This window comes from Sarcophilus harrisii, chromosome 4 (assembly GCF_902635505.1).
Source record: "Sarcophilus harrisii chromosome 4, mSarHar1.11, whole genome shotgun sequence".
NCBI classification, from domain to species: Eukaryota; Metazoa; Chordata; class Mammalia; order Dasyuromorphia; family Dasyuridae; genus Sarcophilus; species Sarcophilus harrisii.
The window spans coordinates 252,214,679-252,242,588 of record NC_045429.1 but is presented as its reverse complement, the minus strand read 5'-3'; the positions used below and the strand labels follow the sequence as shown (position 1 = coordinate 252,242,588).

The following is a 27,910-nucleotide window of genomic DNA, read 5'->3' as shown; positions in this document are numbered from 1 at the left end:
ACATACATAAACACCTACAATACATGCATGCACAAACATACATGTGTGTAAAGACACATGTTTGTGTATATGTACATATCTACGTGTATGTGCATGTGTATATATTGCAATATACACTGACTACAGTGTATACTGATAGCATATGTATATAGGACTCACATATACAAATAAAACTCTATGGAGATTCGTATCAATATCTCCTTCACACATGTGTGCATGAAATAGGCTTATGTATGTGTATTTATATATGTACAGGTATAGCTCTAAGATGTGTGAATGTATGCGTATACACACAAATATACTGATTCTAGTATGCTGACATAGAGTATATTTTGTGTGTGTTCATGCAGAAATCTCTCAAAAATTATGAAAAAAGTTTTTAAAAATAATTTTTAATTAAATCATATTTTAACATGATTGAAAGACACCATAAAACAAAATCATACCAACCTGTTTTCAATCTGAGTGTGAACATTTTGCCATCTTTCAGCTAACTGATCTGCTTTTTCTTTGTGCCAATCAAAGTCAAGATCACGTTCTTTATAGGTTATAAACATTTGATCACTGATGGCTTTGGCTTTCTGCAATTCATCCTCTAAAGCATGAAATACTTCCCGTTTTTCATCAACTTCAGATCTCCATTGCTTAAAAAGATAAAAATGATTATTAAAATAATTTCTAAGAACATGTCAACTATTAAGTGATAAAATTCAGTATATTTGCTCAATTCTATATATTTTCTTTACTCATACAGGTAGTAATAATAGCTAGCATTTATATCAAAGCTTCTGAAACTTTGGGTCATGACCCAATATGGGTCATGTAAAAATGTGGGGGTCACAAAATTATGATTTATTAACAGTAAATTTTTCATTTGCATGACAATTTTATATACCTATATATTCAGAATTGCATTGAAACTTTCTCAGGTGAAAAAAGGTCCTAAGTGGGAAAAGTTTAAACAGCCCTAATTTATAATGCTTGAAGTCCCATTCATTGAGAACATAATTTAGGGTTCTATGATGGCATGAGCAAATATATGAGATACCATATACAAAGCATTTTGCAAATCTTAAGACACTTTATAAATAGTAGCTACTATACATATTAGTAGAAAACAGTTAAATACAAGGTAATTTGGAGAGGGGTTCAGAAAATGTTTCTTGAGATACACCTTAAAAGATCCAGGCTTTATGGAGTGGACATGTAGAGATAATTGGTATGGAACAAATTATATATTAAGTGTATACAAATATACATACACAATTCTATAATTTATTCCTTTTCCTATTTAAAAAAAAAATCATTCTTTATACCCTAAGCAATCTGGAGAACACTACCTCATAAATCATAGGTAATCAAAAAATATTTTGTTTTGTTTTTTTACTTATTCCTACCACACCTCAATATCACCATAGAACCATAAAGTACTCTCTGTGCTTGAGAATAATGAAGGTATTCAATTATTTCTTAAATAAAGATTAATCTTATTCCAAAGAAAATAACTTTGAAATTGATCTACTACTGAGATATTTAGGGAAATTACAAGGCAATAGAGAGAGTTGTAGCTAATTTGTTTCTTTTTAATAAATTAATTTTATAAAGGGGTCAATTATTAAAAACACTATATATACACATTATGTTCAGAGATGCACTTAGGTCTGTATATTGGGATCCAAATGTCTGTTCTTTATGTGCTCTGATGTATACACACATATACACATGATATAGACAGATAGATAGATCTATGTCATATACATGTGAAAGATACCCCATAGAGATGTATCGGAACATGTGAATTATACATACCTTCAAAGTACTCATAAGATTTTCAATATTGTTCTTGTCAGCTGTCACAGCTTCTTCCTCACACAGTTTAGTTTCATAAAGTTTTACAAGTGCTTCTGCCCCTTGTGTATTTTTTAATACCAAATTAACAGTTTTCAACCTGGAAAAAAAAAGTTATTTTTGTTAAGTAATCATCTTACTACAATAAAATATCTTTTTACCCAGACTATTTTCAGTCCTAAAATGACATGAGATATTTAATATGCTAGTGATTTTCTAACACTTTTATTTATAAGCAGATTAGTATCAGACTCATAGGATTCAAGATTGGAAGAGAGTTTAGATATCATCTGTTATAAGGATTGAAAAAGACTTGGAAATATAAAAGACCTGAAGTGATTTATTCCAAAATCCTCTTTATACAGATGAGGGAAATGTCATTCAATATTAAGGAGCAAAGCTGAGACTATAACCCAGTTCCCTTTGACTCCAAGAAGTTTCTCTTTTTAAAGTCCCTAACATCATCAAGTGATTGATTTAACATGAGAGACTGGCATGGTTTTGTGAATGAAAAGAACACAAAAGAAGATACGTTACTATCTGCCTTGCTGTAATAGACTAAGGACATTATAATTGAAATCACTTTTATGTGCATTATTTCCTCCATTAGAATGTGAGTTACTTAGAGTGTATTGACTCCTTTGCTTTACTATTTGTTTTTCCAGTGCTTTGCATACATAAGCATTTAAAAAATGATTTTTTCATTCATTAATTATATTCTTTCATCAAAACTTAGAATCCAATTCACTACTACACACTTAGAAAATGCCTATTTGATACAGCAATACACAAATTATGTTATTTTATAACATCAAAAAGGACTCAAAAAGGAAAGTCCCATAAATCTGAAAGTTAACAGTTAAGTTGTGGAGTCCCTGATATGACATCAGTTTTACCTTCATCTCAACCAGTTTATATCAACTCATGGCTTTCCATGAAACTTTCCTACAAAGAAATCATAAAAATCACCCTAAAAGTTTAATTTAATTCTTAAGAATGGCTACAATTCATTATAAGCAAGGCTAATATTTATACTTATAAAACTTGAATTCAAATTAGAATCACAGAAGGTGAGAAGTAGCCCTAATGTATGAATCTCTTTGACTTTATCTTGCCTATAAAAAACACATAAAAGATGTATACTAACATTAAAGTTGCCCTCAGATCCTTCCCAGAATATGAACAGGCAATAAATATATTCTGTGTATGTGTGTGTTTTTGTTCACAAGTACATATGGCATCCAACAATGAACTTAATTAAACCAAGTTTCAGGAACAGAAGGTTAATCAGGAGGTGATGAACTTTTCTGCTATAGGTGCACAGATGTCCTCAAAACCTTCAAATGCAGAAAACTCTATGTGTTGCATTAAAACAATCATGTACTGTCATTTAAAAAAAAAAAAAAAAAAAAAAAGGAGGACAAGGAATACAGCACAATGCTAGCTTTGTAATTCGAGAACTTGGATTTCAAATCTGAGCCCTTCTATTTCCTACTGTATTTCCTTGAGGGCACGTCACTTAATAGCTGCAGGTCTCAATTTCTTCACCAGTAAAATGACCTTTAAGTATTGAACTTTAAAAACTATAAAATGTATTAAATGTTGAAAGACTGAAAGCTTCATGGCTTAAATGTACTAATACTATGAAACACTCAGATTTTTCAAAGTACCAAGGAAAGGAGTTCACAATATGTGCACAAGAATAATAACATACTTATCTATGTAAATGGAAGACATGGAATAGACTTGATTCATGTTCTGAATGATGATATTGAGTTCTGAGCGCAAAGTTGGGGTGGATGGTGATGCTGCAGCTTGACTGAAAAATTCTTCACATTTATCTGTGATGGTTGCCAAGTCATCTTTGAGTCGATCCAACTCTTTTTTGAGTTTCTGTGGGGGAGAAAAAAGCTTATGTAAATCATGTATATATTCTAAATATATTGCTTAGGATAAAAGCATGTTTATGTGACATTTAGGTGGCAGGGTAGATAGAATAGTGAGCAGGATGTCAAGAAGACCCAAGTTCAAATACAATCTTAGTTACTGGCTATGTAAACTTAAATGAGTCACTTATATCTGCTGTTAGGCCTATATGCTCAATGACAAAATAAAGGAATTAGATTTGATGGCCTCTAAGGTCATCCTTTCTAATTTTAAATCTATGATCCAATTTTTACAACACTGTCACTTACCAAAGACTTCCTTTCCTTCCATGTATCCTCCATTAATACATTTCATAGTTTTCAATGTTTAATACTTAAAGGATGTTTAATAATTAAGTACAGTCAAGCTAAACATACCAATGCATTGCCCATATTTGGTAACATATGCCTGAATTATATAGCTATAATTTTGGATAATTTTTCTAAAGAATTCTTTTTTTAAAATGCCATAATTTAATAGGTGTTCTCCTTACACAAAAAACATAAGGGAAGATACAAGAACAAATAAGATAAAATCCTATAAACAAAACCCAGAAAACCATTTCAGCCAACTGGTTAAAACCATGATAACAGTAACTAAGAGGCTATAAACTCATCAGTGAATTAGGAGGACTTCTACTCCTGCAAAATGAGTGGATGAGAACAACTTATTCCAAAAAACCATGAACATGGGCTTGAAACAGGTGGAGCACTTAGAGCTTGGTCAGACATAGAAGATGGATGCCATGGTCATCCACCTCATTCCAGGCCATTGCCAATTGTCTCGACTTTTGTATTGTTTCAATGACTTAGGAAGAGAGGGTGAATTTGATAACTTTATGCAACTTTGCCTCACTTATATCTGATTAATGCACAAGTGAAGACATCATATGTGAGTCATTGATCCTCTTCAAAAACAAAGGACAAACAATAACAAAAGAGCATAACTGCTTCTTCATTAAGTAGTGATTATTCACTTTTTTTCCTAAAGAATTTTTGGGAGGAAAGTGAGCCATGACCATCAAGTTTTGCCATCCATCATTTCCTTAAGGACAATTAATTAAGAATGATGATAAAAAGAAGTACTCTTTAAACATCATTTCTTTAGGGAATGATGAAGAAAAGGAATAAGAATTTATGTGACACCAACTATGTGCCAGGCACTGTGCTAAGCCCTTTACAAATATAACCTTAATTGATCCTCAAAAGAGCACTGAAAAGTAGGTGCTTTTACTATCCCCATTTTACATATGAGGAAAAATAGACTGGCCCACAATCAGAGAGTTAGGAAATGTCTGAGGTCACATTTAAACTCTGGTCTTCTTGATTTCAAGTCCAGTGCTCTATCCACTGTGCCACCTAGCTGCCTCAATCAACCAATAATCCTTTAATAAGATTCTAGAAGGACAAAAATGAGATCCTTCCTTCCTTCAAAGAGCTTACATTCTACTGGGATTAAGAGTATAATTGAGAATCAACATGATCACATATAAGTAAATCAAAAATATAAAGAGAAAACAAGCTCATTTTTTAAAAATCATAGGAATTAATTCTAGCAAGTAAATTAAATTAATTCTAGCAGGTAAAATTTATTTTAAAGTTAAGTATCTTTCCAAACTTACCTCCTGCTCCGTGATCCTGAACACACTTTCATGCAGATCATCTCTTTCTAGTGGGGTTCTGATCTGTCTAATCAACCGATCTTCACAGTTTTCTAAGCGAAGTCTGATATTTCGGACTTCTGAGATGTAAAGGTTGTAAACAGATTCTTCTTGCTCCTCTGTGGATATAAAAAAATAACATTCAATGTAAACATTTTCCCATATTTTGGGTATTAGTACATATAAGTTAATACAGCAATCAGCAATAACTTCCTGAAATGCTACTAACTCTGTGCTCTCCAAACCAGGGTTAACATTCCATTTCCATAGAAAAAGTAAATTTAGCTTTTCTTTCTAAAATTTGTTAATCTTTATTACAATTTCCGTTATTCATTACAGTTGTGAAACTTAAGTTCTTATAAAATATTGCCATTTATATAGGAAAAATATAAACATCATTTTCTAATACTGCTAAATATTTTTTCTAAAAAAATAATAAAAATTACTCATATTTCTCTCATACTCGCTTGATGAAATATAAAATACTAACTCCATATATAAATCAAGAAATTTTGAATTAGAAAAAATATAAATAAAATAAATGACTATTTTTGAATAATGAACAACTGTTATATGACCCCCAAGAAATATTGTGGAATTTACTTTATTATAAAGATGCAATTGTCTTAGGAAGTCATCCAGGTTTTATATGTTCATAAGATTTTCTTGTTTCTTAATAATTTTTTTTATTAAGAGCCACTTATTTTGGAGCAGCTAGGAGGCACAGTGGATAGAGCATTAGTCCTGAAATCAGGAGAACCTGAGTTCAAATCTGAACTCAGTCACTTAACACTTCCTAATTATGTGACCCTGGGAAAGTCACTTAACCCCAATTGCCTCAGGGAAAAAAAAAAAAAAAAAACCCACTTATTTTTTCTTTTCTCCCACTAGTAAAAAAATGAAAAACAAAAATTAAATGGAAAAAATTGGTTTCAACTAAGAAGGAAATGTTTGTTTTTTTTAAATTATTGATTCTTTTATCATGTAGTAGAGCATTTTAAAATGACACACATCAAAAACTGATTCATTCTCTGTTCAGGTAACATAAAATTATTCCAGAATGGTTAGGTACTATATGATATAGTACTGTAAATTAAAAGAATTAAGTATAATTACAACATAATTTATGGCTACACACACACACATACACACACACAAAGTGAAGGTTTAACAATGATGGTGAACTAGATTCCATTAAATTTTAAGGACAACTTGATCAACTTATCACATTTTGATTTCACAGTATTTATACTCCACCATCCCACCTATAGATGCATATTTTAAATTGAAAAATTAACATGAATAATACAATGATAGCTTTTTTTATAATAGTTATATAGCATTTTTGTATAAATGTGGTTTTTTCTCATGTTGCCCTATAAATAGTATAAATTTAACTAAACCCTTTTTCACAAATGAAAGAAAAATTTTAGATAGTGACTTCTTTACATCCTTATTAAGTTTGACAGTGAAATAACATAAAATTGAATAATCGATGCTTTAAGAAAAAAATAATGTTATTTAAGAAACAATCTTACCTCTTTCTGCTGATTTCAGAAGCTCTTGATAGTATTGTTTGCATACATTAACCTCTTTTTCTAGTTGTGTTATATCTGAGCCTGAAAATATTTGGGATTCCTGACTATCTTCCAGGAAGTCTTCAAAACGAGATTCTAGATTGCTTAGGACCTGTTGATGCTCACCAGGTAACATTGTTTTTATCTGAAGGAAAGTGTAAATCTACGTAAGTTAAACAGTTACAAAAATAAGATCAAATGAAATCTGAAGGGCTATCCCAAATAATTAATTAAATAATTTTCCAAAACAAATTCAAAGATTTTGAGATTGATAATCATGAGCAATTAAGTTGGAGAACACCAACTCATCTTAACGATTATATCAACCCCAAACAATTTAAATGCCCAAGATGGCTTGTCATTGTTTCACTTACCGAGGCAACATTGCTAGCCCGAAGTGTATCAATTTCATTAACCAAATAATGCCAGGAAACCACACTTTTCATGTTTATGTGAGACTCATGCCAAAGGGCCAGAACATTCTGAAATTGTTGTTCAATTCTGAAAGAAAGGAAAGAATCTATAAATAAATAGTATTTATTTATTTTGTAAATAACTTGTGATAGATTGGGACATCATAGGTTTTACAAAATTGAATTTCCTCTGGCAGCCATGACAAGTTTTTCCCTTTAATAACCCTTTTTTCTCTCTCTAACATTTGAAAACATTAAAGTAATTCACTATTCTAACTCTCTTCTTTTAGCTGGTGCATACCTGTTTGCAGTGTCAATGGCTTCTTTGTTTGGTGGAGGAACAGTAAAGCACACTGATGGGACCATGGCTTCATTCCCAGTTGGACTAATGACCTTCCATTTAGCACGATGGGAATTGCTTGCTAAAACACATTCATCATCTTTGTAAATGGTTATCTAGTTTTAAACAAAGAACCAAACATAATGAGGTGAAAATTAGGAGACCCTTTGAAAGAGCATATATGAAAGAAGGGAAAGGATTTCTCATCCCACAAACAAGTAATAAAGTGATAGATTACAAATGGAAAAAAATGCTACCATTTTCAAACATTCTGTGGTCAATTTTCAATGCTTGTTATTAACTCCATCATAAAGAGATTTAAGGTTCTTACCTCAATCTGTCGGTAGTCACAAATGGCTTTAATTGGAATGGATGTTTTAAGTGGATTATCAGGGTTCCTTGGCTTTAGTTGAATTATTGTTTTTGCCCTGCCCATTAGACTTGCTATTGTGCTCTTATATTGCAAAAGTTCTTCTTTTTCTTCCTATACATTAAGAAAGTTTAAGAACACATATAAGTAACTTTCAAAGTAGTTCATTTCAAACAAATAAAATACTCCAAAAAATTTACTTTTAAAAAATTTTATTATATTTAACCACTAAAAGGTAATTCAATGACCAAAAAAGTCATGCAAATTTGAAAGAAATATGATGAGAATGAAAAGTAATATGGTATAGTGAATAGAGTAACAAACTTGAAAGTAGGAAGGATCAAAAAAATAAAAAAAAATGAGCTTCAGCTTCTGATTCCATGGACTGATCTGGTAAAAGAAGAATGCATACCAAGGACGAACCCACATTGATAAAATCACAGCTCTAAACTGCCCTTCCCACACACAAAATTGTGCGAATACACAAACTTAATAGGATTCAATTCAGAAAACCCAATTTTACTGCTTCATATAAAATGAGCTTAATGCTTTTAAATCTACATGGAAGTTTCCATTCCTACCATTGACTCCTGGACAAGGTCTTCCAGCTTATGGATGCTGCTAGATCTGTCACAACTATATTTCCGCTGAATGGCATCTTTTAAATTCTTTAGGTAGTCTGTCGCTTCTTTGGCATCATTGAAAAACTAGGGAAGAAATGATAGAAAGAGGTAAACAATGATAATAAAAAAAGTTAAATTGCTGTAAAGTTAAATTTCTTCACAAACAAGTACAAGATGATATTAAATACTAGTACTTTGCATAAAAATGAATCATTATTTATTAGGTCCTTACAGAAAATGTGCTATTTTATGATGCTATACATGAATAGACAAATGGATGGATGAATGGATGGACGGATGAGATAGCTATTATTGTTCTTTGTTCTTGAAGAGCATCATGGCATTGAGAAAGTGAATTCTCACTTGCAAATGAATAGGATTTAAATGAAGATGGGCTATGCAAAGTCACCAGCTTCATTCACTTTCCCCATCAGAGTCATCTGAACCTAGAGTTCAGAGACAGATCAGCACAACTGAAGATAGTCCTGGATGCAGTAGGAGACTTTGATCTTTTTTAAGTTATGGTCTAAACAGTTCTCACTTTTTCAGAGATAGCCACTCTCAGCAATTGAGGCCAGGTAAGATAAGAGGCAAAGAATGGATTCTTCTAAGTTCTCCCATCTCATCCAGGGTTATCTCCAGTTGTCCTAATCTGTTATCTTCCCACTAGACCCAGATAGCTCCAGAGGTAAAAGTGAGGCTGGTGACTTTACACAGCCCTCCCTCACCAACATCCAGTTCACTTGCATGCCATGGAACTATTTCACTTCCCTGATTTCATAGTCCTCCTTGAATCTGAAGAACAAATAACTTGTGAGTAGGACAAGCTGTCCCACTGGGAACCCAACTGGTCATTTCCATTTGAACAATGTCATTCTTTCCTTTTCCTCTCCTTTCCATCTTCCATTCTCTCTGTCCATATGAGGAATCATACATACCCTTACCTGGGGATGCTCCAATCAAAGGAAAAGTCAAATTTGATGGTTGAAATTTCTAAAGATACCTTGAGGCTTGTGAATTAAGATTTCTTTCTTAAGAGCCATGCCTTTGACCCTAATCACTCTAGGTTTCATAGACTGGCCAACAATAGGTTCCAGGCCAAACCCCACTTGGTCACTGTTTAGTTCCTAACAGCTCAATGTGAATGTAAACAGCAACTTTTGGGGATTTTTTAAAATTTTAATAGCTTTTTTTATTTTTAAAATATACACAAAGATAGTTTTCAGCATTCACCCTTGCAAAACTTCATGTTACAAATTTTTCTCCTTGCCTTCCCTCTACTCCCTCCCCTAGGTAGCAAATAACTGTTTCTGTTTTTGACCAGAAACTCTGAGGGCTTTTGTCTCCCATATATGTAGGTATAGATATATACAATTAACACACACACACACACACACGCAAACATATACTACATAATATGTGTGTATGTATGTACATTTAAATTCTGGTTTATACCTCACCTCTACTGCTCATTGAATTTGAACATATAATTATGTTTTATATCAATATTGAAAAAATAAAATACAGTACAAATATGAAGATTATTTTTAAATTCTGATAAGGCTACAGTTTTGTTTTACATCTTTGGAGTATACTTTCCCTTAGGATTTAACATTCCTTAATATTTATGCCAAAAGTAAAGATTACTCAACTCTTAAAGGATTTGGATATTTTAAAACTATTTTTCTACAAAGAATGCTTCATATACTACCAAATATAAAATTGGCCACTGTGCCTTAGAAGAAAACATTTCTACAAATTTTGCTGTTATACTAAAATTGATTATTTCTAATTAATATAATTAAATAGCAAAACATAACAGATTTTTATTCTTAGTCAAACTAATCATTTAGTATGACATTAAATCACAACCAATTTTACTTGTAGTGTTAATATACCTCAAAATATGTGCTATTCTCCTTTATGTGTTGTTCCACGCAGTGGCAAAGTTGTAAAATCCAACTCCACTGTGTCTGCATTGCTGCTCGATAAGCCTTTAAAATGAATCACAGTTATAATCAGGGGAGAAACAAAATAATCTAGAAAATGTTAGTATAAAAAAAAGATATAATAGTATCCTAAAAGAGACACTTATAATCACAAATGCATTTTGGAACACTATAATATTTAATAGGTACAAACTAATCAAACAGCAGTATATACTTTTACTCCTTTACTTATAATAAAGCAATGAAAACTAAATGTACAGGATAGAACTTTAGAAAATTAGAGTGATTTCAATTCAAGTCAAGCAATTACCTTGTGCAAGATAATCAATTAATAAGTATTTGATCTATCTGATCCAAGAATCTTTATCTGCTCACAATTTTCACCCAAAATGATAAAATGAAAGAGAAATAGCAATAAAAGATATGATTAAGACCATATTTTAGAGAGAATATAAATTATAGAATTGAATTCTATTCTTTGGATTTCTTCCTAAATGAATAATGAACATTTATTTTTCTTTGAAAATAAGTATTTAAAATCTCAAATGGAAAAAAATATCTCAAGTCTTCTGTAATGGATTTAATACAATCTCCTTTCATTGCTTCTCCTCGAATATACCCAAATCTCCCTCTTTCTCTATTATTTCCTTTGAAGTGTACTTCAAAATAAGTGCCACTTCTTCTGTGGTATTTTTCTTCTCTGAATTTCCATAGCACAGATTATAATAACTCTATTATTTTTTAGTCACTTTTTAATATCTCCAGTGGCACAGCTGCAACCTTTTTCTTTTAATAATCTCTCTAGCACCTGGCATAGTTATTGACACTAATCAGGCAACTGATACATTTTTTAAATTATGTTCCAAAAACCTAATATATTTTGTGAGTTTTTGCAGTATCATCAGTAGTACATTAAAAAAGGATATGACCTTCCATTAGATAAACTGACATCACATTCGAACTACTTCAGTTTATAATATAATGGTTTCCAGCAGGTGGAGCTCAAAAATTTTTAATGACTAGTTCAAACAGTCTATAACTTCATTCTGAATTGTGAAAAACACATTCTCTAATATGTGAAAAACACATATTACCTTAGATGTTACACAAAAACATTGTGTTATTATTGCTGCTATTTTTACTGCCTCAAAATAAATTTATAGGACTTGACTGAAGAGAAAAAAAATGTTTATTTATACCTAGTAAGACTCAACTTGGAGTCTGTTATATATTCCCACACAATTATAATTTTTCATTCAAAAAAATTTGCTTGAAAAATAAGAAGACACCTTTGTGGTTATTTCATAGAGTATTTTGTATTAAAATAATGAACTGTGATTGATACACACACTGTGTGTGTATAGTCTTTCTTTATAATCAAATGATAGTTTAGCAGTGGTAAATATTGTTAAATTAAGAATACCTATATATTAATTATACCTTGTCATTTTTATCAAACTATGATAATATATTCTATCAGCTTTCATATTTTTGCCCTGAAAAAAATAATTTTTCATTTTTTTATTTCTGTTATAGTTTCTTCTTACACAAAAACTCTTTAATCCTCTTGATGATTTTTATTGTCTTTCTTTAGATCTTTTTCAGTTCTGTTATGTTTCTTAATGTGTCACAACCAAAATGGTATGCTATAGTTTTGATGGACACCAATCACATTTCATACAAAAGAAGCATTTCTAATATCCATTTTAATGAAGCAATTTTATCTTCTTGGTGACAGTAACATACAGGGCTGAAATCTTCAGGAAAAAAGTTTCTTAAGCCACTCTCCTTTCTAACACTATAGTTGATAATTAAGTGCATATCATTTATAGACTGAATTTCTTACACTCTTGCCCACACACAAAGCTCACCTGCTACTCTCCACCCCACTCTCCTTTGGCATCTTCTAAGTTAAAAACTGTATCTGTCATCAATCTGCAGGACTGAACAACCTATGTAACTTGATTCCATCCCAAAACACTCTTGCTACTTCTGTACTTGAAATGTGGAAATTACCTTGGCACTTTGCCATAACAATGTCCCAGTTTACACTAAAGAAATATGTCATAGATAAATCTATTAAAATGAAAAGTTTCCTGGTAGTTCTAAAAAATTAACTGCCTCTTATGAGACTCAAGAATGACCTCAACATAACAAAGTCAATTTATATAAGGTCAAGTGATAAGAGGATTCTAATATGGATACTACTGAATGTAAGACTCAACATAACTTGGTTTGAATATTATTGTTTTGTTAAAATTAAGTATGTTAAGAAAAAAGTCTTTGAATTACCAAATGTATAAATTTATTTCTCAATGTAGAATGTGAAGCTTAATTAAAAGCCAACATTCATTAAATGACTTACCTCAATAGTTAGTCGGGCAGGATGGTTTTCTAGAAGGAGCTGCTCTGCTATTTCCTGAACCGATTTAATCACTTCTTCTTTTTGATCAAGTTCTCTCATTAATTCCTTATAGTGTTGAGGGAGGGGTATGGAGAAAATAAGAAAAACTATATTAGACAATTGGTTCTAAATGAAATATAGTTTTTTCCTAGCCAAGTATTACTGTTATGCTTACTGAATGGTATTCCTTTTTCCTGGATATGTTTGAATTTCTTTCACTCCAGTCATAAGCAACTTCTTCCTCCTCTTTTTCATTCAACCAAATAAGCTCACTAGTGGCTCGAGATACAAAGTTGTGAAGAGTATCTAGGTGTTGCTCCTGATTCCTTGATGTATTCTTTTAAAGGGAAAATTACAGATTAAAAATGGCATTTTTCCCAATTGCACATATGTGCATATGTGTATACATGTACACATACACACACACACACACGAGAGACTAAAAGGTATAATTTATCTTACCAAGAGTTTTGCATATTGACTCTCCAATCTATGCAACTTTTCTGCATATGTGAGTTTGAGGGGAGCAGTCATTTGGATCTGTTTGAAATAGAAGCATCAAAACAACATTTTAAAGGAAGTATCTTGAGTTAAATAAAATGATTCATTTCAAATCAAGTCAAGCAATTACCTTGTACAAGGTAATCAATAAGTATTTGAGTGCCTTCCATGTGTTAGGCACTGTGCAGAGTACTAAATTACAAAAATGAAAGCCAAATAGTCCCATCCAAAAGTTTCCATTTTATTGGGAAAGACACATACATATAGAATACACATAGACTATATACAAAATAGATAAAAGATGACTGGTGGGGAAGGAGAGGGCACTAGTAGCTATGAGAATAGGTCAGGGTTGACATGAGAAATGATATCTGAGCTGGGTTTTAAACTAAGAATTCTCAAAGGCAAAGGTAAAGAGTGTATCTTAAGCATGGAAGCGAGCTACTATAAAGCTACAACTACAAGAAAGGAGTGCCACGTATAAGAAACACAAAGAAGGCCTGTTTGATTAAATCATAAAGTGAGTAAATGTAATAAGCCTGGAAAAGTAATCTAGAACTATATTTTGAAGAGATTTAAATGCCAAACAAAACAGTTTATTTTTGCTTCTAGGGCTTACAGGGAGCCACTGGAATTTACTGAATAGACGAGTGACATGGTCAGACTTGTGCTTTAAATAAATCACTTTGGCAGTTGGATGAGGAATCGACTAGAGAGCCAAAAGACTTGAAGAAATGAAACCATTGGGAAACTATTTTAATAGCCTAGGTGAGAAGTGATAAAGAGTTGAATTAGGGTGTGCTTGGAACATTTATTAATTGCTTGATTTATGGGACATTCGTAGGGGGAAAAATGTATTTTAAAATGAAATACGAAATTTTTAAATACACATACCTCACTGATTTTAGCTTCCTTAAGGCTAGATTCAAATTCTTCAATAGCTCTATGAACATTTTTGTGATTTTCTAAATGGCTTTCAACACTTGGCAAATCAGAACCCCATTCAGTTCGATCCAGTTGCACCTTAAAAGAGCAACAAAAGCCCTGGTGTTAATAGGGAATTGCTAGAAAGAAAGGCAGAGTGACAGCTGAAGTCAAGAGGTTTACCTGCATTTCATCCACCCAATTCAAGAGATCTTGAACAAATTTCACGTTGATTTCCTCTTCTGTTAAATTCTGATCTAACAAAGAAGATTTCAGAAGAGGTTTTCGGATTTGCATCAGCTTGAGTGTTTGCAATGAATTTGTGTCCACTCCTGATCCAAAATTTGGAATTAATCCTGATGGAAAACCAGGTGTATAGGAAGGAGTAACAGATGGAGTCAGTCTGGAAGTCAAACCTGATGACAAGCCAGATGTCATACTGGAAGGGGTGAGTGAAGGTGTTAAACTCTGGGTCAACCCTGAGTTTAAGCAGGGATTTAAGGTCTGTGCAAATCCTGAGTTTAAACTTTGTGTTATTCCTGATATCATGAGCTTTGTCTGTTCTGTTGTCAGGGAGCGTCCTTTGCTGTACACAGAAGAACATTCACTTCTTAAGGCCATAATTTCATCACGTAGTTTTGCAACCCTATAAGGCAATTACATTTGCTTTTTAAAATCTCATTACCACATACAGAAAAGCATTTTCCCCTATGTGCATTGTTTCAAAAATGTTTTGTATTTGAATTTTAGGCATTTTTAGAGGCCCTTTCAGAAGTGTTCAACCCACTGAAAGCCAATTTTTCCAGGGCTATACTTACTATGAAAATTTTCTGTTCTATAATTTCAATCACTTCTTTCAATTTAGATAATTTCTTAAAACTGAAGTCATTTTGACCTAATACCTTATTTTGGCAAAAGTCAAAAGTCAGTATCCTCAATGGTATGAGGAAAAAATGAATGAGAAAAATGCCAACCTAATTCACAGCTTCCATCCAGGTAAAATCCAATACCTTTTTGTCATGTTCTATCATTTCAAAATCTGGATATTGTCAAGCATAAGTAAAAGATTGTTTTTCAGATTTAAAAAAAAGAATGTTAATGTTAATGCTTTTCCTACTCATGTTCAATAGCTAGAAAAAAATTTTAACCCAGTTTCTTCATTTTAAAGATGAGAAGACTAAGAGAATAATATATAGATGCATTTTAAAGTCATTTGTTTCTATCCATTATGATAAATATGGAATTTTTATGTAAATCAATAAATATAGAAAGATACAGTACAATAAAGTGACATTCATTCCACATGAGAAAAAGATAAATATCATATAAGACATACCAACCAAATATATTCTTTTCCTAAGATGGTTAATTCTAAACTTGGCACAAGCATGCACACATACCTACATACATACATATGTGTGGCAAAATCAAAAATTATTTACCTCTGTACCAGCTGATCCGCCTGATAGTATTTTCCATCAATAAGAATTTGAACATCAATTACATGCTGGCGTAAAAGATTCTCACTTTCAAGTATGTATCCAGCAATTTCTGCTTCATTCTGGAACTGCAGCCCTGATTCTAATCTTTTAGAATCCTATATTTTAAGACAAATATTAACAATATAGTCACAAATGACTTTTTTTTTAGTGTTTTAAGAAGGCCAAAAAACTTTATAGATATTCTTATTTAATTCTCAGCAATAAGGTGAGGTCAATACTCTAGGCATATGATGTCTAATTTATTAAAAAAAAAAAAAAAAAAAAAAAAACGGAGACATAGACAGGTTCAGTGTCATATAAACCAAAGTCATATAAGCTGTTAGGATCAAATGAGATTTGGTCTGTGATTCCAAATCCTGGCTTCTTTTCATAAAATCATGCTGACTCTCATAATATAAAAAAAAAAAAAAAATTCAACTATATTAAAAATAAATGTTCAATAAATTTTTAATGGCATAATGGATAGAAGGCTCATCTCACAGTCAGGATGACCTTGGGTTTAAGTACCATCGCTGATACATGTTAGCTGGATGACCCTCAGTAAGCTTTCAACTTTTTGGTACCCCAAGCAACTCACTAAAACTATATTTGGGAGAACAGTGACTAACTTACAGTGGTAGAAGGAGCTCCCTATTAGCAAAGGAGGGAAAGGGAAGAAAGGAAAAGGTGGGGGGGGAGGGAAGAAAGGAAAAGGGGGAGAGAGAAGAAAGGAAAAGAGGGAGAAAGAGATAGGGAGAGAGAGAAATGAAGAAAGAAGGGAGAAAAATAAGAGTAGAGGGAGAGAAACAGAGAAAGAAACATGGGGGAGGAAATAGAGAAAAGAATAAATTAATGAACAGATAAATACATGAATGAATTTTTTAAAGCCACACAAATGAATGAATGAATAAAAATAGTTTTGTTTTGTTTTGTTTTTATCACAGGTCCAGGCTAGACTAAAAACAAAAAATTTTAAATACTTAAACTTGCTTATGGATTCTTTGTTTTTCTTCCATTTTGATGGCTGCCCACACCCTTTTAAAAAATGCAGATAGCAATATTGTAATATAAAAAATAGCTTTTAATTTTCTTTTTAAAAGGCAGGTCTGAAAATTCTGTAAAGATAAATACCTAATAACTCATTACCCAACAAATGAGTATTTCAGTGAATCAAGATTCATACTACCCACCAACCCTCTATGTCCTGAATGTTAACTTACAGCTTGCAGGGCCTTTCGAGCAAGTATCAGTTTGTCTTCACAGACTATACTGTCCCTCTGAACCCGGCTTGCAATCTGCTGTAATACTTCCAACCTAAAAGGAGACAGAATATTAATGGGTTTTTACTATCTTGACTAGAAAAAGTCATTTCCACAGAAAACACAATAAAAAGTTTATAAAAGTGGTGAAGAAAGTTTCAACCCAAATATATAGTACCTGTGTCCATCAAAGGATTCATTGCCAAAGCTTATACAAGAATTGATCAAAGTTGGTCCACAATGCACAGAAAGAAAATTCTCATTTGAGTCGATGCTGGTGCGGGTGCTGGTGGTATTGCTCATAACAGAGTCGCTGCTATGGTAACTATAGCTACTGCTCTGCATTTTTTATTCTCAGAATAATCTTCACTCTTGGTCCATTAAAACCAATTTAAAGCAAGAGCTAGTGAAGAAACTCCACAAAAAATACTGCTTCCAGGGGGAAAAGTAGCTTCTGAATGATAGAGCATTGTGGCCTTCTTTAAATAGGCTTCAACATGCATATTCAACACACAGCAAATAATATTCTGATAACTATTCAAAAGGATCTAGCCTAAAGCTAGGCATATGCCAGTTGAGGTTTGCCTTTTGTAGCCTGCATTAAATCTCAACAAGTACAGACTAATCAGGATGATTGGGGCGTCACTGACAAAGATAATGCCAAATACTTTTACTAAGAGTCACAGCATTTAAACTAGGTAAAAAACAACTCAGTTCCCAAAAAATGGCTCACTATAAACTATATATCAATTATTTTTTCTGTCCTTTTAGATAATGATAAATCCTAATATCTGGATCACTCTAAGGATCTTTCTTTGAGAACTGATTCTCAATTAAAAGAACACAAGTATTTATACCATTATGTTAAAGAGACAGGTTGACATTGTAAAATATGAAGGAGAGAATTGCACAGAGCAATTACACAGTGTATAGTGACAAACTTCATTACACACAGAATAAAATAAATTTTTATTCTTAAATGATGGGAAGTATCTTGTCTAAGCAGATCAAAGTAATCAAATACTTTCCAAATTCATTATTTTACTTTATAATGTATTTGTTGTTGGTCGGTCATTTTTCAATCATGTACAACTCTTCATGACACCATTTGGGGTTTTCTTGGCAAAGACTCTGAAATGATTTCCCCCTTCTCCAACTCATTTTACAGATGAGGAAACTAAAGCAAACAGGGTTAAGTGACTTGCCTAAGATCATACAGTTTGTAAGTGTCCTGAGGCCACATCTGAACTCAGGTCTTGCAGACTTTTTATAGCCATATTGAATGTGTCCTCCATAAGCCCACTTCCAATTATACTTACTTAATGCTTTGTTTTTTAGGTTGCATTTTTTTTTTAAAGCCAAACCTCAATGACAGCAAAGACAAAACTCACAAATTTTATCTTCACTTATTTTTCCCTCTTGTGGTATGCAAACTCTTCCTTTACTCCACCTCTTTCCCACTTTATGCCAGGTAGGGATTATTTGAAATGCCCAGGTAATGCCAACAAACTTGTTGTGTCAAGAAAATGAAGGCATTTGCCCAACCCATTATCCAAAGATTTTCATGCTTGCCTCCTCAATAATATAAAAGCACTAAATCACAGAATTCCTTTTAAATTCTGTTTTATAAAGAACTTTCTCTTTGGGTTTCAGTTGGCTCTGCAAAAATAAAGATAGAAGGAATCAATAATTTCTATTTATAATAAACTCTAAATTTCTAATCCTTTGATTCTTAGGATATAAAAAGAAACATCAGGTTGTTCTATGCCAAATATAGCTAACTTAAAACCTTGTTGTCAAATAGCTCCTTTATTAATATATAAGTTTTTTAAATCAGTTATCATACACATTGCAATACAGAATACTGGGAAGCCTATTAGAACTGGAAATTAAAGGATGTGAGTTCAAACCCCAGATTTGCTACTTTATTGCTTATGACCTTAAAAAAGCCACTTTAATTTTTTTCGTGACTCAGTTTCCTTATCGGTTAAAAATTGAACCAGATGGTCTCTAACATCCTTTCCAATTCTTCATGCTATAATACTACAATCATTTTCTTTCTGTCCCAAACTACAATTCTTAAATGAAGTTTTCCAATATTTTAGTAAATAAATATACTATCTAATTTTGGTTACCTAGAATATCAGTGCCACATGTTATATGATTCAAGATGATTTTCATCCTAACAATTCAGCAACAAAGGTATCCTATTAAGTTGTAAACTTTCCAATTCACATACTCCTATCTTTGTCCTCTTCAAGAAATTGATTTTCAATTAATTAAAAGTGGAATAATGGTTTTCTTCCTTGTCTATCTCCTTGTTTTAATGAAGAATCAAGCTGATTTTTATAATCTAGATAAGAGGGTATAGGCAAGCAGAGGAAAAGATTTTTGATTTCAGGTTTGATTACAGGTGCCCCAAGCATAGGAGTTATGAAGAGATTTGGTTACTGTCATACTGCAAAAAATTTTGCTAATAATAAAAATATTTCCAGCTCATTTTCTATAACCCTTTTTTAATTCTTCTATGTCCTTAACTGGGAGGCCTAATATGAAAAATAATGTTCTTAACTAAAAACAAAAAATTTAAATCCCAGAAGAGGAAACTGAATAAAAGATTCCACCTCTCTTCTTAATCCCTGTTTATTTTTTTTCATGGAATTCCATATTTGCTATAGGCCTCTCTGTCTACAGATAGAGCCTTTCTTCATTTCCTAGGCACTAACAGGGAGCATTAATATTCTCTCAAGTATAGTCTTCCATTAAATGATTTCTGAAACTACAGTGCAATCCTAGATTCTGAGACTTGGTATGAAAAGTCTGGAGACAATGGGTATATCTTGGAATATATTTGAAAGATAATATTCATAACAATAGTCACATGAAAATAATAACTTTTTTACCTCTCCACTTCTGGCCGTAGAGTCTTCTCCCGCTCAAGCATGGCTATAATGAGTTTTCCCCATTCTTTTTCTATATCATTTGGATGGTAGCCCTGAAGGAGTTTGATGCGTCCAAACTCTATCCAAATCTTGGGGAAAAAATACAAAAAAGCAATGTAAAACATATATTAAAAAAAAAAAGAAATATTGAAATTGATATAATCAAAAGAAAAATTAAAAAAAAGAAATCAAATAAAAAAGAAATAAATTACCTCTAGTAATTTATAGAGACGTTTAATTTTTGACTTTTCTATCTCCTTTGGTGGAATTTCTGTTTCTTTAAATTGTAAATATTGATTATAAAGTGCCTGAAATAAAACAAAAAAGATAACAATAAAGGATAAGACTTCAAAGATCTATTTTCACTATTCTCTAATTTTACCACTTTGAATGTCAACTACACTTGTCTTCTGTCCACTGATAGAATCCCTTTATAGTACTGTACTAGGGAGCAAGGCTGATAACCACCTTAAGGGGAGGGGAGGTATGATATATCATATTGTGGCTGTATGTAATTACATTTGAGGTTACTGCACACAATAATCCATGTAATTCAAATCCACATAATAATGAATCATGTTTTAAAAGAGTTCTACTATAACAATTACAGCTTTCTATAAAAATTCTATCACAAACTAACTAAAAAAAGATCATTTAGCAAAAACATGAAAAAATAAATCAAAGGATATTTTTGTTTTGTTTTTTGTCAATTAGTCATGTCTGACTCTGTGATCCCCTTTTGGAGTTTTCTTGGCAAAGATATTAGAGGGATTTGCCATTCCCTTCTCCATTTCATTTTATAGATTAGGAAACTAAGGCAAACAGGATTAAGTGACTTGCCAAGAGGCACACACTAGTATAAATTTGAGGCTAAATTTGAACTCAGGTCCACCTATCTCCAAGACCAGTATTATCCACTGTGCCAACTAGCTCTTTTACAAAAATAGTTAAATACAGTTTCTCATCAAGAACAATGGGTTCTCAATTCTGTAGAACAATTTGGAACTATGCCCAAAAGGCATAAAAAACCTTTTGATATAACAATACTAGTACCAGGAATGTATTTCAAAAGAAATATTTTTAAAAAGAAAAAAGACCTATATATACAAAAATATTTATAACAGCTCCTTTTCTAGTGCAAAGAATTGGAAACTGACATGATGTCCATCAATTGGGAAATGGCTAAATAAATTATGGTATGTTATTATGATAGAATACTATTATGCTATAAGAAACAATGACTAGAATGGTCTCAGAAAAACCTAGAAAGATTTCCATGAGTTCATGCAAATTGAAATGTACTGTGTACAAACTAACAGCAATAGTGTAGGATGATCAGCTGTGAATGACTGCTGTTCTCAGCACTATAATAATCCAAGACAACTCTGACTTAATGAAAAATGCTTTCCATAACCAGAGAAACAATTGATCGTATCTGAATACAGACTGAAGCATACTATTTTTTTTGGGGGGGGGAGAGGGTAAAGGGGATCTTATGTTTTCTTATGTTTTCTTTCACAACATAACTTTTATGGAAATGTTTTGCATAACTTCACATGTTCCTTCTCAATAGGGGTAGAGGGTGAAGAGGGAAGATGAAAGAGAATTTGTAACTCAAAGCTTTAAAAAAAAATGTTTAAAATTGTTTTACATGTAACTTGAGAAAAATATTAAATAAACTTTAAAAATGGAAAAAAAGGAAAAACAATAGGTTCTGAGTCAGACAGCCTCAATTACAATTTTGGCCATTTAAATTCATGATATGATAGTAAGTTATTTTACCTTTTTGGACTTCAGTTTTATTATTTACAAAGGAAATGAATATTTACACTACCTAGTCTTTGAAATTAAAATTTAAAAAGTTCTTTTAGAACTTTAGGGGTTATACAAATGTGAGTTATCATAATCATTTTATAATTTTTAAGCTCATTAATACATGCTGGCAAAATGTTAATTTTGGCTTCCTATAAAACAGTAGAAGTTAAATTTTATTTTAATTTATAGTTCCAAAGGCCAAATATAATAAAGATAAAATGAAACTGAAGCTATTGAGTTTCATTGTTTTTATAACAGTTTCAATCATATACTTAAACTATTATCCAATTTACTGCTCTAAGAATCAGTTCAACTAAAATTATATGTATTGCTTCAGGTCATGTAACAATAATAAACAATTATTAATATTTTAAATGACTTCAATTTCAAAATCATATTAAAGTAAATCCCATATGCTTAATTAGATGAATATTAATAAGTGAGTATTCCATCTTCATGGACATCAAATTTTAATTCAAACCTATAAATTCTAAGACAAAATAATCTCTGGCAGATTTTGTTCTATATTTTGTGTCATAATAATAATATCATCCTGCAAGATCATTTCAGCCTTTATACTTGCTCTATACCCTCTGATCCTCTGAATGGAGGATAGATAAGGAACTTCACTCAAAACATCTATTTAAGAAAAGGATCCAGGATAGCCACATTTCCATTCCCACTTGGCTATGCTGCTTTAGACTTTTTTAATCATATTTCCATGCCAAATGACTCCCTTCCTTTTTCTTCACCACAATCCTTCACTCTGCCCCATTGCTTTTCAACTTTCTTCTATGTATATTATCCTCTTTAAGGGCAGGAACTTAGCAATAAGGATGCAGTGGCACTATATGTAAAATGCATTGCAATTATAGAGCAGTATATAAATTAAAACTATGTTTATCTTCCCAGGTGCATGATATCACTTACAAATCGGCAATCCCCATATTTCCTCAAAGTTATTCCAGTCACCTACTGAGATTTCTATCAATCAAGAGGCAATAACTGGATATATAGAAAACTGTATTTGAATGTGAAATCTCTATTACATACTTTCAGTGCCCTTGAACTCTTGTCCATATGCATTTACTGAATGCCTTCTTCACAGACAGTGATAGCGAAAATGAAAAAGTGACCTATAATTTCAAAAAACTTATACTCCATATGGAAAGTACAAACAAATGTGAAGTAATTTCCTATACAGTAATACAGTTCTCATAGTAAGGTTAAAATTTATATCAAAAGTCAATGTGGATACATGAATACACTAATTCTCAGGCATCAAGCTCAAATTATCTGAATTTCTGTTCCCTGATTTGACATGAAAACATAAAAACTAAGTTGGATCCTTTAAATAATATTTAAATTATTAATTATTTTTAAATATGTATTACAACATTCTCTTACTGAGTCCACCAGCAAATCATAAAAAAGCTATTTTTTTTCATTTATGTCTTTGCTTATATTTATATGCTGCTTTTACTTCAAGAGAGCTCAGTATAAATATATTAAAATAGTAATTACTAGACCATGTAGTCAGGTAAACAAGAAGTAAAGTCACACACGTTATATGTGTGTATGTAAATGGAAATGTCTATGTATATATGTGTATGGATGGATAGATGTCTACATATGTATCTATTTATGTTTCATGAATATGTGTGTGTGTGTGTATATATGTACATATATATATTAAGATAAATATATATATAAGTATAGCCTGATAAAAACAAGAACTTCTAAAGAAAAATTCAGAAATGTCATAATTATGCAATATTGCATAATTAACTCCAACAGAAATGCTCTTTGTGAAGGTAAGAACTGTTTTTGAGGTTTATAGCTGGAATTGTTTTTCTTCTCTTTAATCTTAGTATTCCTAGAATTTCAAACTGTCATTTAATTTCTATACTCCCATTTCTTTTGATACAAATAGGACTTTGAGGATCTTGGTCATAATAATAAAATACCAAAAACAATATACCACTCAGCAAGCAATACAGTCATTCTCATTCTCAGAATGTGATTAGACATTGGTTTCCCACTGTCACTAACATAATGTTGGATAGAGACAGAGCTTTTCCTCTTCATACCTGTCTTCCTTTCAATTTTTCTATGGATGAGAGAATTGTTTTATCAGCAGCAAGTTAACAAGATTGTTCCATTAATGGGGTAAGATATTTGGATTTTTTTCTATTAAAATATGAGACCTATCTATTCTGGGGGAAAACTGTCAGAACTGAGTTTGTGCAATCCTCTTGGTGGCTGCATTCAGAGGAGAAAGGTTTTGTATTTTATTTGTAAGTATTATTTTAATTGATTTTCTAATCTCTGATCAATAATACTGGCTTTGTAACACTTTATGCTCTATTAATATTTCACTGCATGTTAATCCTTGAACGATTGCTAGACAGGCCCACATTAAGACTGATCCAGTCTTGCTTGAATTTTTTTCTAGACTTCCACTAACCATGAAATTATTATAATACTAAAAAAAACTAACAATGAAGTAGATATAACTAAGCTCAATAATATCATCCGTTGAATGAGAATAGTATAATCACTTATGGCACTGACCTTTAGTTCTACAGGATTATTGGGAAATGTTCTGTCAGACATTATGGTAACATGGTGCCTGATCCATTGGATGAGGTAGTTCACCATATTCTGGTATTCAATCCACTTAACTTCAACATCCTATAAAATATAACATAAATAATTAAAAATGAATATGTGCACAATAAAATTTTAATCAAAGTTCTTCATTTAACTCTTTCATTTAATAAGCATTTATTAAGTACCAATTGTGCCAAGAATTGGACTAAGCATGGAACAATAAAAGACAAAAAGGAAAATTCCCCAATCTTTCAAAGAGCTTACATTCTCCCAGAAAGAAAAAAAAAATTATGTACCCAGTGAAGCAAATGCAAAAATATACAAAGTAAATAAAAAGTAATATCATGGTAGGATTTTACAACTAAGGTGATCGAAAGGGCCTTTTGTAATAGATGGCATCCTAGCTCAGTCCTGGGAAAAGCTAAAGATTCTAAACATCAGAGGTGAGGAGAGGGTTCATTCCAGCTTTGTAGGGCAGACATTCTAATTATGGGGGACAGATTGTGGAAAGACACATAGGTAGGTGAAGACACGTCAATGAAGTAGGTAGATCATTTTGGCTGGAATGTAAAGTGTGCAAAAAGAAATAATAGATAAACATAGAATGGTAATCTGGAACCAGATTATGAATGGCTTCCAAAGCCAAAAATATTTGTATTTTTTCTTAGATCAACAAGGAGGTAATGGAGGACAAGAGAGTCAAGTTTAGTAGATTTTTGAAAACATTAGATGAAACCTTTCATTCTACCACATAGAAAAGATGATTGAGATGTGGGAAACATGGGAATTTTGTGAATTCAAAACTATGTGATAGGACCTAAAGAGTAGTTATTAATGATTAATTTCAACATAGAAAACAAAATCTAATGGAATGCTCATAGGATATGTTTTTGGTCTTGTCCTATTTAATATTTTTATCAATGACTTAGAGAAAAATGTCATAAATGACATACTTATGTCACAAAACTAGGAAAGATATTTAATACAAAGAATGAGATGACAATACTCCCTAAACTAATATATTTATTTAGTGCTATACAAATTCCCAAGAAACTATTTTACTGACCTAGAAAAAATAACAAAATTTAAATGAAAGAACAAAAGGGCAAGAATTTCAAAGAAATTAATGAAGAAAGCAAATCAAAGTGACCTAACTGTACCTAATCTAAAACTATATTATAAAGTAGCAGTCATCAAAACTATTTGGTACTGGCTAAGAAATAGAGAAGTTAATCAGTGGAATAGGTTAGGTTCATAGAACAAAATAGTCAATGACTATAGCAATCTAGTATTTGACAAACTACAAAGAGCACTGCTACAAACATAATGACCTTCTGGTTCTGTTCATTTCACTTAGCATCAGTTCATGTAGGTCTCTCCAAGCCTCTCTGAAATCATCCTGCTGGTCGTTTCTTATACACCCCAGCTTTTGGGATAAGAATTCACTATTTGACAAAAACTGCTGGGAAAATTGGGAACTAGTGTAGCAGAAAGTAGGCACAGACCCACACCCAACACCTTATACCAAGGTAAGGTTGAAATGGCTTCATGATTTAGACATAAAGAATGATATTATAAACAAATTAGAAGAACATAGGATCATTTACCTCTCAGATTTGTGGAGGAGGAAGGAATTTGCAACCAAAGAAGAACTAGAGATCATTACTGATCACAAAATAGATAATGTTGATTATATTAAGTTAAAAGTTTTTGTACAAACTAATGCAAGATTAGAAGGGAAGCAATAAACTGGGAAAACATTTTTACATCCAAAGGTTTGACAAAGGCCTCACTTATAAAATATATAGAGAATTGACTCAAATTTATATAGTTCAAGCCATTCTCCAACTGATAAATGGTCAACAAATATGAACAATTTTCAGATGAAGAAATTGAAACTATTTGTAGTCACATGAAAAGGTGCTCTAACTCACTACTGATCAGAGAAATACAAATTAAGACAACTCTGAGATACCACTACACACCCGTCAGATTGGCTAGAATGACAGGGAAAGATAATGCGGAATGTTAGAGGGGATGTAGGAAAACTGGGACACTGATATGTTATTGGTGGAACTCTGAACAGATCCAACCGTTCTGGAAAGTAATTAGGAACTATGCTCAAAAAGTTATTAAACTGTGCATACCCTTTGATCCAGCAGTGTTACTACTGGGCTTATATCCCAAAGAGATCTTAAAGGAAGGAAAGGCAAGAAACTGGAAACTGAATGGATGCCCATCATTGGGGGAATGGCTTAATAAATTATGGTATACGAATGCTATAGAATATTACTGTTCTGTAAGAAACGACCAGCAGGATGATTTCAGAGAGGTCTGGAAAGACTTGCATGAACTGATGCTAAATGAAATGAGCAGAACCAGGAGATCATTATACACGACAACAAGACTATAGGACATTCGATTCTGATGGATGTGGCTCTCTTCAACATTGACTTTTTCAATGATGAAGAGAACCATCTACACCCAGAGAGAAAACCACAGGAACAGAGTGTGGAATACAACATAGCATTCTCATTCTCTGTTATTTGCTTGCATTTTGTTTTCTTTCTCAGTTTTTCTTTTTCTTTCTTTTTGATCTGATTTTTCTTGTGCAGCAAGATAACTGTATAAATATGTATGCATATATTGGATTTAACATGTATTTCAACATATTTAATATATATTGGACTGCCTGCCAGCTAGGGGAGGGGGTGGGATAAGGAGGAGAAAATTTGCAACAAAAGGTTTTGTAAGGGTCAATGTTAGAAAAATTACCCATGCATATGCTTTATAAATAAAAAGCTTTAATAATAAAAAAACGAATGAGAGAGAGTTCATATTCAAAAAGTTTGCTGTAGGTGAAAATCCTGGTTTAAATCTAAAAAGATGAAACTGAAATGGCTGGAAAAAAAATCATCTAAAGGGTTTGAGTCTTAAACCAATGAAGGTCTCTATATCTGGCCCATTAGTCCTGGCTAAAGTTTGCACAAGTTCATCAGCAGAAAGCTGACCATAAGATAATTAATTAGGAGTAACTAGATGGTGTGTTAGATACTACACTGGATCTAGAGTCAAGAAGACCTGAATTCAAATGTGACATAAGACATTTACTAGTTATGTGACCATGAGCAAGTCATTTAACTTCTGTTTGCCTCAGTTTCCTCATGTTAAATGGGGATAATAAATAATAAGAACTATAAATTATAAAGCACTTAGCACAGTGCTGGCACATAGTAAACACTATATTAAATGTTAGCTATTATTA

At 32.0% G+C, this 27,910-nt stretch overlaps 1 protein-coding gene across 1 annotated transcript in view; it reads right to left on the bottom strand.

Moving 5' to 3' along the window:
- The window catches only part of DST (dystonin), a 575,913-nt gene that overhangs the window by 189,514 nt on the left and 358,489 nt on the right, over positions 1–27,910 (bottom strand). The window contains 20 exon segments of the mRNA XM_031964703.1: positions 451–644; positions 1,810–1,948; positions 3,563–3,741; positions 5,396–5,553; positions 6,973–7,156; positions 7,386–7,512; positions 7,726–7,880; positions 8,096–8,248; positions 8,716–8,841; positions 10,656–10,751; positions 13,072–13,176; positions 13,286–13,447; positions 13,573–13,650; positions 14,506–14,634; positions 14,719–15,181; positions 15,978–16,132; positions 17,237–17,330; positions 20,179–20,306; positions 20,430–20,525; positions 24,607–24,726. Of these exon segments, the coding sequence (XP_031820563.1) occupies positions 451–644; positions 1,810–1,948; positions 3,563–3,741; positions 5,396–5,553; positions 6,973–7,156; positions 7,386–7,512; positions 7,726–7,880; positions 8,096–8,248; positions 8,716–8,841; positions 10,656–10,751; positions 13,072–13,176; positions 13,286–13,447; positions 13,573–13,650; positions 14,506–14,634; positions 14,719–15,181; positions 15,978–16,132; positions 17,237–17,330; positions 20,179–20,306; positions 20,430–20,525; positions 24,607–24,726 (3,041 nt within the window).